General features: G+C 45.9%; 2 protein-coding genes across 15 annotated transcripts in view; both read right to left on the bottom strand.

The window, feature by feature from the left end:
• LOC1277495 (uncharacterized) overlaps positions 1-10998 on the bottom strand; it is a 65458-nt gene extending 54460 nt beyond the window's left edge. For 7 of the 14 annotated variants that reach the window (XM_061656932.1, XM_061656941.1, XM_061656945.1 and 4 more), the window contains exon 1: positions 10639-10998. The gene's annotated coding sequence lies outside the window, so the exon portion shown is untranslated. Of the gene's footprint in view, positions 1-45; positions 619-980; positions 1946-5696; positions 5923-9730 lie in introns of those variants that run through there. The other 7 variants (XM_061656939.1, XM_061656934.1, XM_061656935.1 and 4 more) reach the window with 7 other exon arrangements.
• A 95-nt stretch (positions 10999-11093) lies between these two features.
• Positions 11094-12339, bottom strand: LOC1277497 (ribonuclease P protein subunit p30). The gene is made up of 4 exons (XM_316963.5): positions 12179-12339; positions 12016-12119; positions 11532-11950; positions 11094-11448 (listed from the first exon to the last, which is right to left on the bottom strand). The coding sequence occupies exons 1-4, from the start codon at positions 12264-12266 to the stop codon at positions 11139-11141; spliced, it is 921 nt and encodes a 306-aa protein (XP_316963.4). The 5' UTR covers positions 12267-12339; the 3' UTR covers positions 11094-11138.
• Positions 12340-12349: the final 10 nt, after the last annotated feature.

Raw genomic sequence — 12349 nt, 5'->3', positions numbered from 1 at the left:
TTGATCTTAATTAGAATTGTGATGTACACCACATGCAAAACATACCATTTATCCTTGAAGCGATACACCATTTTTCGCGCCACGTCTTTGAAACGGTTTTTAAGAGCAAGATTTTAGACGTCGAAATTGAGACAATTCACCCGAAGATCCGTCCAAATATCGTCATCATCATCAGCAACATCGAAAGAAAACGCACTTTAACGCACACATACAACGCGCGCACACGCCGACCCTACAAATGTGTATGCAATTCAGATGGGAGCAAAACACACCACCACTACTATTGCATGGGAATCCGGTGTGGCAAGGCAGAAAGAAAAAAAAAACTATTCATCAATTCATTTCGAAGGTTTTGCTCGTGTAATAGGGCGATTGAGAATGGAAGATCGCCCCTCCTTTACACACTGACTTGGAAAGTTTTATTGCGCACACACACACATAAACACTTCACAAACTGTCACACATTTGCGTCGATAATAAAAGAAGCAAGAAGTCGAGTCAGTTGCATTAATTCCACACATCAAATCAAAACCAATTCCATACACAGCAGCAATCATGGGTATTGACTTGCGTTCTACGCTCTAGATTTGCTACCCTCGATAACACGCAACACCAATACTACACATTTCGATATTGGGGAAAAAAATAGCACATCAAGTTGATTTTAAATGGCATACCATCAATACAGACTCTAACTAGAATACAACACACACGAGAAGAGCATGTAGAGAGAACAATCCACACAGGGCCGCTGTCGCTACGGTCTACACTCTACACACGTAAATGAACTAATTTAGCCTTTGCTTTCAACGAAGGTGTGATTACACGACTACAACCGTGTATGCTCTGCTTGCTTGCTTGCCGTTCCCCACCACATCCAACCATATCGTCGTCGGCAGCAGCGTCAAAAGTACGAGCACTTGGCGAAAAAAGAGTGTAATCCTCATCTCACGCACATACATACACACACACACAATTACCTGAAGGAAAATTCACAAATGACCATCGTTTTTCGATCGACAGGGCAAATTTCTCCCACACTTGACAAACCAATTTTTCCACGATTTATTAATTTTAAGAAACTTGACTTGGATGAGCAGAATGACTTTTTTTGGGAAACATTCAGCAAAACCAACACTACCAAAAATTAAAACCAGCACTAGAATAATCTTTTCCAAACACACTCCTTCACAGGCATTTACAACAGAACACTATTCTTTTCTTGATTGTAGAACGAACCAACAAAAAAAAAAAAACAACTTTACTAGTTGTCAAAGCACCATGAGATTTTGACCGAAACACACACACACACACACACACACAAACACGTAAATACGCCACCTTGTGTTAATAGAAACCGAGAATAAATTGCTTTCAGTCCTCCAGAAGAAACCAACCAACCAACCATCCCACCCTCCTTAAAGAGAGCATAAAACTGTCATCCCCCTTCGCGACCAACGGCACCACACTACTATCTTACAAAAATAAGAAGAAGGCGCGGCGATCATGGTGGTGGCAGTTTGAGGAGGCACTCCATTATCGTTGCTCACCGATTGTTTTGTCATTTCACGTTAGTCAGTCCCACATAGGGACACACACACAACATATCTTGTCCCTGTTTTCTGTGTGGTTTGCAAACGCCACCATGTCGTCACGGGCAAGTACATTGAACGTTTGATTGTGTTAAAGGTAGAAAAACACACTAATCACCTTCGTTTCGTTCAAAGAACCACCAGCTCTACACCGGAATGTTGCTGCTGCTACCACACTTTACAATGCTGGTAAAACACACCACACACAGCAAAAACGGCCCATTTCGGCGGGGGCTGCTGTGCGATTGTTCGTTTCCGCGACGTTTTTCTCTCGCATGCGTCTGTCAAACCCGTTTGCAAAGGACTAAACTCTGCCCTTCGTGGCTGGTACGCGTACAACACACGACAGCCGACGACGATGGCAGCAGCAGCGACGAGCACAGAATCGCCATCTCTTTTCATCTCGCTCTTGTGCGCTTGTGACTCACACAATCGTAGCAAACGAGCTCGTACACACACGCGCACACACCGTTGAAAAAGAGCTGGAATCCATCCCCGCGTACGGTAGTGGTAGTGTGGACGCGTTCGGTCGCGATGTTGTTTCACTAACACCACGTAAACATTGCGCGCCCAGCTTCATGCCCATCGCCCGTCCGTTCCCTCTTCATTTCCTCATCTGCTTCTATCATTCTGACCATTACACAGAAGTCGAGCAATAAAAATCTCGATCTAGAGTATGATTTTACGCATCTTAACTCCTAAATTTTAGTAAGCTCGATATTTTACCTCTATTTGCAGCATTTACATTACCATTCTTGAAGCCGGTACAACAAATCATCAAAAACCTGCCGCCCGTCATAGCGACGTGGGCACGCACACACACACACAGCAACAGCACACCGTACGTAAGCGTCACCTTTGGCGCGTGCCAGTGTGTGCGTGATATCGGTGTTTTTTCCTATGCCTTTGCATCTCCCTCCCGCCTGTAGCGAGAGCGAAAGATAGTGTGACCGAAACGATGCTACAACCACACACATACACCCTCTTTGCTGTCACTGTGCATTGCACTAACACACATGCGCAGGAATTACATACCGACCGACCGACCATTCACCCGTCGGCCGCCGGTATCTTCTTATTGACCCGGCGGCGGCGGCGGCGGCGGCTGGCTGGCTGTGTGTTGTGTGTACACAAGATCAGCATAGATTTCCTGCTTCCCCCACCCTCCAACTTCCTCCTCCTTTCCATGCCCTTTCCATCCAATATTCAAATGCTTCTTTCTTTAGCTGCTTCTTTTACGCCCGCAACGCCACTTTGCGGAGAGCTACAATTTTCAGCACCCGTCGCCGTCGTTGCCGTTGTCTCTTACATTTGCCTTTTTCTTCTAGGGGATGAACACGCACACACTCTCTCTCTCACACACACACACACACGCTACATTACAGGAAACCCATCCGCGAAAGGTGGTGTGGTGGCAGCATAAGGGGAGGCGATCATGCAGACCGTAATTAGAGAATTGGAATAAGTGCTTTCGGGGCTTGGTGTACTCCACCATCGATTGGCAAACGGGTAGTCGTCGTCGTCGTCGTCGCTGGGGGAACAACTAAGTAGAGAGAGAGAGAGACCAAGCAAAAGAGAAAGAGAGAATCCGCTCCCGTAGCAATAGTGTGGCCCTCTCTCAGGGCATTTCTTCTCCTTCCCAGCAGAGATCATTATACCCAAAAAGGTTCATTTTAACTCATCCGTACCAACCACCAGTATCTCTTTAAAAGGGAAACGTGTATCGAGATTTGCTTCTGCACACACGGGCACATACAACACACATCCCACCTGGAACCAATCGATACCAGTTCTGATGACATCTGCCAAAGCAGGCCGGCAGGCAGGCGGGGGGCGCGCTTCTTCCGTCTATAATGCCAGCAGGAGAACCTTTTCTTTGCTGACACTTGGAATATATCTGGAATAAGAATAGCACCAGCCAGACGACACCACCTTCGTTCGCCAACACCATAATCACCTTCGCTTCTCTCTCTTTCTCTCTATCTCTCGCGTCAGTAGCAATTATTCAAACTTCTGTGTTGTTTTGCGCCTACGGCACATACACACAAATACATCGAATTCATGGCAGCCAACATAACAGAGCAGAGCAGGCGAGCAGGAATAAAGAATAGCCAATCGCGGCGGCGGCAACGGCTAAACTCTCGCCCGCTGCGGTTTGGCACCGCCGTTAACTGTCACCGTGTTGCAGCAACAGCAGGCCGTATACAGCAGCGGCCGGGGTAAGCGAAAGAAGCAGCTTAAAAACACACGCGCGCAGATGGCCTTGCATTTTGTGCTCGCGCCCCTGCTGCCAATCGGCCATCTTTGTTTCGTGCTAAAGGTACAAGACAGAGAGCGATTTTTGGATTCGCTCGTCCCAACCAGCAGGTCAATTATAAACGATACTTGAAAAATGTACGCCTGCCCGGGTTCCCGAATGCCATGTTCTGAAATTGTATGTCTTAGTTTTGCTTGGAATCGTCATCGTATGACGACAATTTCAGTTTGAACTTGTTGTTGTAAGTGTACAATTATTTCAACGACCATATCATGTAGAAAACATCGGTTCCGCTCCATTAAGCGCACAAATCATCGAAGGTTCTGCCAGTTTCCGTATTGTTTGACTCGTCGGTGGTTAAGGTTGAGCACGCCGTGATGTCATATGACCGAAGCATCGATATCAACGGTTACATTCTGATTCATAGCTGCAGCATTCCTTCATTCCCAACATAATCTCCTATCACTATTAAGTTCTTGATACAACCGACGATCTGAGGACGGTTTTCATATACTTGAATGCAACAGATCTACCTCTACTTGAGGAAGAGTTCTACACCTACATCATATGCAACATTCAATGATATTCAGCTGCAAAACTAGCGCTGTTAGACGTACTAATTGCTGGTTGACATGTTGAAAGATTATCTGAAAGTATGGAAGAATTCAGAGACATAAATATGGATACAAAGATACTGATGAAAACCTGATATTATGTAGCAAAAATATCAAAATGTTTCATTGAAAAATGGCATGCCGAGTGGTAATGGCTATCCTGTTCCTTGATGTATTATTTGCAAAGCAAAAAAATCCTATTTAATTACTCAATATAATATTGCAAGAATATGCTCGAAACAGGAACGAAAGTCAGAACAGCGAGCAGAGACCCGTCAATTACACACCACACAGGAAGCATCTAGAACAAGTAGTTCCATGAGGTATCTGTATTCTTCTCCTTCATCTCGCAAACACGTCGCAACAGTCACATTTCCCTCCTGCCCTCCCCGTACAGAGATCCGCTTGACCTGACCGTGCGAGGGAGCCGCCGGTTAAAGCCAGCAAAGTACAAGTAGAGAACAGCAAAAAAAAAGCGAAGCTGAAGGGATCATGTTGCAGAGAGCAGCAGCAACGCCAAACGACACACAGCACAGGAGCGAACACGAATATCGGAGCGCGAGAACGTGGAGACACATCATACGCCAGAAATGGGCAGCAAAGGAAATTCGTACACCGCCGCCACCGCCGCCAACGGACGGATGGATGATGTGTGCATAAACATGAGCGTAAACGGGAGATAAAACAAACTCGCGAGTGCTCGGGCAATAGCTGCTGCCGACCTAGGAAAGGATGACGCCTATCTAAAGAACCACCAGCAGCAGCAGCAATAACGAAGGTAAGAGAGAATGAATCGAACGGAAACACACAGACGGCAAACATGTCCACAGCACAGGTCGCGTAGCCGAAGCAAAAACCATCGATTTCGTCGTCGTCGTCGTCGACACACAGCGCAGCACACCTTCCCCACAATCGAACAAATAATAATTTACCATATCTCGGCCATTAATGAAAGGCCTGTAAATGTATTCTACTACAGGGGACGACGAACAAAAGTAGGAACATTCGAGTGGTTGGAATATTAATTATTTCCCATGTAGCATCTATAAATCAAATTGAAGTTTATACGAGCCATTTTGTACCTTTATAGTCATTATTTTATGAAAATCCTGTGATTGTTATTTTAGTAACACAATGTACAATGTACTACTGCTACGACGACTACTGTTATTGGCATAAATAAATATCAAAGCCATAAAAAATTACTTCTACGAATATTTGAAATTAGCTTACCTTTAGAGCATGTATTTTGAATATCAATCGAGCAGCTACTCGAATTAACGAACGCGATCGAAACACCGATCAGCATCATCTTGAGAGTCCCCCACAGACAGCACTCATGGGCCCGGTAATAATTCGAGCTCGTTACACGCACGTACTAATTCACTCTTCGTCGGGGAGAGTACACAACACCGAAAATGCGAAATCATCATATACACGGGGAGTAGTTGGCTTTGAGCTGGTTGAGTTTGAAACGAGAAATGAGGTCCACCACACCGGGATTGGGCTGACCCCCGTCGATATCTGGCGGAGGCCCAGGGAACGGCAGCAGCCACCAACGCTCGCTAGAGGAGCTAGTGTCCACTTCCCACCGTCAGCGAGACATGTCATTTGATTTTGTCACTCTCGACCGCGTTTGGGCCTATTGCTACGCTCGTGCAAATATGGAGATGTCTCGTGTCGGGCGTCACCGTCGTCTTTGGTTCCTACACCACACCACTGCTACACACACGCGCGCGCGCGCAAGCGAAACAGCCAGTGCAACCACACACAAAACCCTTTTTATTACGCTATTTCGACTTCACTCGAAAACGGTTGGCGCAGTAGTTGACAGCAGCACAATTGATCATTGATTTAACGCGCGCGCGCTCCGCTCTCGTTTTCTCTTTTGATATTCATCTCTTCTCCTGTTCCCGAGGCCGTTCTTCTTCGCCATCGTCATCATCGTCGTCGTCGTAGAATTACTCCACTTTTCTCCCCCCTTCCTTTTGCAAGCATGCTCTGTTACGTTGTCAACGGTCCAAGAAGGTTTATAATTACACAATCAGTCTTTAAATTCTCATTTTAATCCCAACCCGTGCGTTAAAATCATCAATCGACAACATACTAACATTTCAAAGCAAAATGAATACGAACGCACCATTTCACCTTTTATTCAATCTACAGCACCAACTAACAAGCGACAAGAGGTGCTTGAACATGTGGAAATGGTTGTACATCATCATCACCAAGATGAAGCGGTGTGTACCAAACCACACTATTAAATTAGCAACACTTTAAACTAACAAGCCTCACTTTACAGCCAATCGAGTTTTGTTCCCTCTCTTTCTCTCTCTCTCTGTCCATCTCATCCAGCAACCGCTTTCATTTCGTATTCAGAAGACGATAATGAACAATAAAAAGTAAAGAAAGAAACAAGAAACCGGTATGCGCTAGGAAACCTCGAAGCGTGCCGATACATACACGCAGGTGGAACACGGAGCAGCGCGCGTCTAGTGATAGGAGTGGGAAAGATAGGCCAACAACACTAGTGAGAAAGGGGTCTAAAAATGTCCCACCTTCATCGATGCAAAATGTAATATTAAAGCAGCAGAGTGTTTGAATTATTTGTTGCCTTTAAAAGATTTAACACAGAAAATCAACTTTAAAACATTATGGCTCGTGTATTGTTCTGCACACAGACGCATTGTGTGTGTGTGTGTGTGTGTGTGTTTGTCTTCTTTGCTCTTCCTTCTTTGCTGGCTGTACACCACACAAGCATTTGATTCGCTTGTCCGCCACAACGCGTCGCCACCGAATAGCAAGCCACACACGCCGGTAAACAGAAGGTAAAAGGAATATGTGTTTGAGCTCGTGTGTGTGTGTATTTGTGAGCGTTGTATGAGGGAGCAAGATAGATGAGTGAATGAGATCGACCATGGATGAAAAGAAATCGAACAAATGCCAAACGTGAGAGACACGTGAGATAGATAAGACTTCATCTCATTGCATCTCATTCAACACGATGATGAGAAGTGAATATCCTCACCGTACAGATGTGAGACAGGATTAGGACATTCGAGCTACACAAAATCGATCAAAGGCCCACACACAAAATGATAATCATATGTCAACACACATGGCTTATAATTGATATTTTTAAATAATTGATAAACATTTGTTTAACACAGCATGCAAACCTGAGCTCCTTAATCTTGAATACCAATACATTTTTAAGGTCCAACCTTCATTATGATTAAGTACAATTAAATGCATAATTGTATCAAAAAGCTGCCAAACTATTCAACCAACAATCATGTAAAATTAGTTAAATTTCAGGTGCTCACAAATAAAAGAAACAGTTTAGGTAAGCCAAAAACAATCGTCGTTATAATAAACAAAAAAAAACTCTTTTTTTTTTAAAAAATGCAAACCATCGATGAAAACATCGATTCGAGCAGTTTCAATCATTGCCATTAATCGTCGTTCGAAAACGACAGCAGCTCTCGTTTGTGTTTTGCGACTAGCGCGCGCACGAGACGCACAATCGATGCCCCGTTTCGCTCTTGCTCACACCACACTCTTTTCTCACCACAGCGCCCCATTCTTGCTTCCCACACTAAACTCACACACACACACACACACACACACACACACACACACACACACACACACACACACACACACACACACACACACACACACACACACACACACACACCCGGCTTGACACACAGAAGTACCACCTTCGAAATGCACACACACCTTTAGGATTCTTCTGCATTTTTGTTTGTTCGCTCGCCTCTTCTTTGCATCTATCTCTCACGCGCGCATTCGATGCTTTCTTTCGCGTGTGTCTTTTATGCCCCCCTCTTCCATTCTTTCGCCTTCCACCACACCCCCTCCCCAATACATGAACGTGTGTTGAAGAGTTCGGGGGTTCCGTGTGTACTACATCGCTTTCCGGTTCAGCCGCGCCACAGCTTGTACCATTTTTTCTTTATTTTCGCGATGCGGGTGCGGGACAGCCAACAGTGAAAGAGAAGGTACGCAAGCAAAAGGTAGCAGAAGCAAGGGGGATATGGGCGGAGGGTGTTGGCGACCCTTTTTAGAGCATTAACGCAACCATCACCACCAGCACTAATACCACCACTACCACACCATGACCACACTGTTAATTGCAATTGAAGCAAAACACTCATTCCGCGCACACGATCGAACTGATGCGGAAAATCCACCATCTTTGATAGCCAACATACACCCCCCATCATTGTCGTCATTGTCGTTGCGAGGTTGTTAATTTTGAATGTTGGAGAAAAAAAGGTCGATTGACCGGGGGCAGCGATTTGGTGCAAAGGTTGCTTTGATTATCAATAACCGTATTGGTTCGAATGTTAAATAATTTTAAATACAATAAGATTAAACATTTCTCACGTAGGGTAAGGTGGATGCAATTAGCAAACGGAGGTGTAGGAGATATTGGAGGTATCATAACTCCAAATAATGCATTTTTCTTAAAGCGTATCATGTATTTCCATGACAATCAGTCATTTTCGTTCGATTGTGAATCGTCGTTTGTTTGTTTTAAATTTTACTTAATTCCCTCATAATGCTTCCGGGGGATTCTGCATATTATCGCAAACACACAAACGTACACCTATACGCGTATACCAGACCAGCCCCTTTTCTGATCGCTACACGATTGTATTTTCTTTACAAAGAGAGGAAAAAATCACAAATCCATGAATAAAATGAATTAAAAAAAAGCTGTTTAAAGGGCTCTCACACACAACGAAACTACAAATCAAAGCACACTCTGGGGCCAATTCAATTCACTAGATGACGATGATGATATGACGACACGACAGACGGCCAAAGTTGGTGAGGAGAAAAGGAACGTTTTCTTTTGCGTCTTCTTATTCTAGCACACAATCCGTAATCTTGCTACCTCGGTTCTTCGCTCCACACACATAGTCATCACTACACACACACACACGCACGCGGATTATACGGACGGGACAATCTCGACGCGTCTTGTAAGCGCAAAGAAAATTAAGCGAACAAGCGAACAATTACAAGCACGACATCTTTTCTGCATATGCACACACACACACACATACACATTTTGGCCCGTGTACGGTGTACGAGGCCCACACATAGAGGGCGTTGCGAACTGGCCAACTACAATATCAAAAATCACACACCCCTTCTCACTGCGCGCACCAGAGCGTATGAAAAACAAAAAAAAACTATCCACGAAAAACCAAAAACGGAAGCAATTTCCATACCCGCACAGTGTTTTCAGGGAAAACTTTTCTACACAAAACACACACACGCACACGTTGTCCCTATTTCGTTCGACATCGATCCAAAACAATGGCACGCGACATTTCTTCGGTGGACGATTGGGCCGGGTTGGCAAAAACACACCACACGCACTTTCACGATAGAAAAAGGGGAAGAAGAAATGCACGGTATCGTGCAGGAAAAACACACACACGCGGTATTCCACCAGCAACGGGGGGAGGGAAATCACGCGCGCCGGCTTCCAATTTCTTAAAGGCACACACGAAGCACACGCACCTCCGCAAAAAAAGACGATCCTCACCCATTAAAAAACACCTCCATTTTGTTTCTTCTCATCGATACGATTTTTATCTGGCCGTTCGCTCTCTCTCTCTCTCTCTCTTGCTCGCTCTTTTCTTGGCGTGCGCTCGCTTGCTGCTCACACTTTGCTGTTTGCACGGTGGCGGCGCTGCTGCTGCTGCTCTCGCTCTCGCCTACTTGTGTGAGTTGTGATTGTGTGTTGTACGCTGCTGCTGCTTCTCTCTTTCGCACTGCGTCCCGAAAGTATGTGCTTGTGCTGGCGTGTGTGTGTGTGCGCGTATTCAAGTTTTCTACTCTTCTACCTCTTCTTCACCGCCACGAATGAAAAAAGCCAGGCTTCCTTTTTTCGCTTCATTTGCCGATGTCAAGAGTTTGAAATCTAATTAGAATATCGAAATTGATCACTTTTAGCTGCACACCACACAACTAATGTACACACAGTCGCTACACAATTACACTGCATGAAAATTCACATCCAGATCTTTTTTCACTACCCCCCTAGCGCTGCGATGTACGAATGCCCACTTCTTCTCGCTTCGTTTTCCCCCACACAGCACACACTTCACTTCATTTCACTCCTAGAACTTACCCCAAAAGTTATGCTGATGGGCGATGGCGGCGGCGGCGGCGGCTAGGCTATAGGTTCGTAAATTGTTCGCCGCGCACGCACACGCAAAAAACTAACGAAACGAAAAGTGTTCCACTGCTGGTTCCCTCTGTTCCACGCACAATGAAACGATGAAACTTTTGTGCAGAAAGTAGTCACTTCTGCCCCGTGTGTGTGTCACCGACACGGAGAGCGCGTTCACCTCGACCGGAGCGTGAACCGACTAGTGAAGAATGATGATGTGTGCGTCGCGAAAACGGGCTCGATGCCTGCTGCTGCTGCTGCTGCTGCTTCACTGTGCGCTTCGATGAGCGTGTGTGCGCGCATGTCCCAGAAGCCACACGCACACACGCTCAACCGCGAATCGGATCGAACGAAGTATCGAAGCAGCCGGTGTGTAAACGGAGCCCGGTGTGCAAATTGAATATGCCGTTGAATGTGTGCATTCCGCGTGTTATTTCATTTATTTCCCTTTTTTTTTCTTAATGTTTAGCCATCTTTTTCGGTGGACGCTTGGTTTCAGCATCCGCATCGACATCCTCGTCCGTTTCATCGTGATCGTCCATGTTGACATCCTTCTCGTGTTCCGCGTCGCCGTTCTCATCGTCGCTGATGTCTTCTTCCAGCTCGGAGTCAGAATAATCATCACTATCGTCACGGTTAGGTTCGCGGCGCGCAATCACCACACCCGCCTTGCCTAATCTGCGGCCCTCGGCCGACAGCAGTGTCCGGTTCGGGACACCGCGGATCGCTTCCTTTGACTTCTCTTCCGTCAGCCCAAAAATCAGTCCCCTGGAAAGACGTACAGTGAATTAGTCCCATTTTCGAATATGATAAAGATGCACAAGCCCCAACCAACCAAGCTTGCTACTTACAGATTTGCTATATCGTACGGACTTCTCAGCTGGAACGGATTGGTAGCGCCGCTGGAGATGATTACGTTCCGCGACTTGCCCGTCATATGGTACCGGTGGGCGCGGGTGATAGTTTGCTTCCGATCCGCCGGCGTTACAATGGCCGGACTGTACTTTATCTCGAACGCGATGTTCCGATCGACCGCGAGGTAGTAAAAGTTGCGGGTCGTGCGCAGGTGAATCGATGCCTGGTTGTACGTTATAATATCACATGTCATCGTTTGGCAGGCGTACTGATAGCTGGTGTCCGAGATGGGCAGTGCAGCAATCAGGTTGTAGCAGCGAATATTGTTCGATCGATTCAGTAGCAGCGAAACGGTCGCATCGCCGAACACGACGGTCAACCGGTTGAGCAGACGAATCTGTCCGCCGAATGCGGCCTGACGGAAAAATGCACAGCGAAATTCATTAATTAGGCGAGTATGATGTTGAAGCTTTATCTTACCTTTAGTTCCTTGAGGCAAAACGGCTTCGGAACAACGTCCTGATTGTTTACGGCACTCTTGGTAACATCCACTACTTGCTCGATCGCCACATTGCTATATCCTACTGCATAGTTTTGGTCGATGTTAGAGCAACTTATTTTCGCATTTGTTTTCTATACCTACACTCTATCGCTTCCTGAATGATTGGTTTAAGGTCCTCTGTTCGGGTCGCTGGAATACACAGATCGGAAAAGCCGGTAAAGTTATTCATCCTGCCCGGGTGTGGATTGGATCGTTCTGCGCCCGTCCGTTCTGTATGTAAACAACACACTTTTGATGGGCGCACGTGGGACC

This window comes from Anopheles gambiae, chromosome 3 (genome assembly GCF_943734735.2).
Source record: "Anopheles gambiae chromosome 3, idAnoGambNW_F1_1, whole genome shotgun sequence".
Classification (NCBI taxonomy): domain Eukaryota; kingdom Metazoa; phylum Arthropoda; class Insecta; order Diptera; family Culicidae; genus Anopheles; species Anopheles gambiae.
This window is presented reverse-complemented; position numbering and strand designations above follow the sequence as displayed.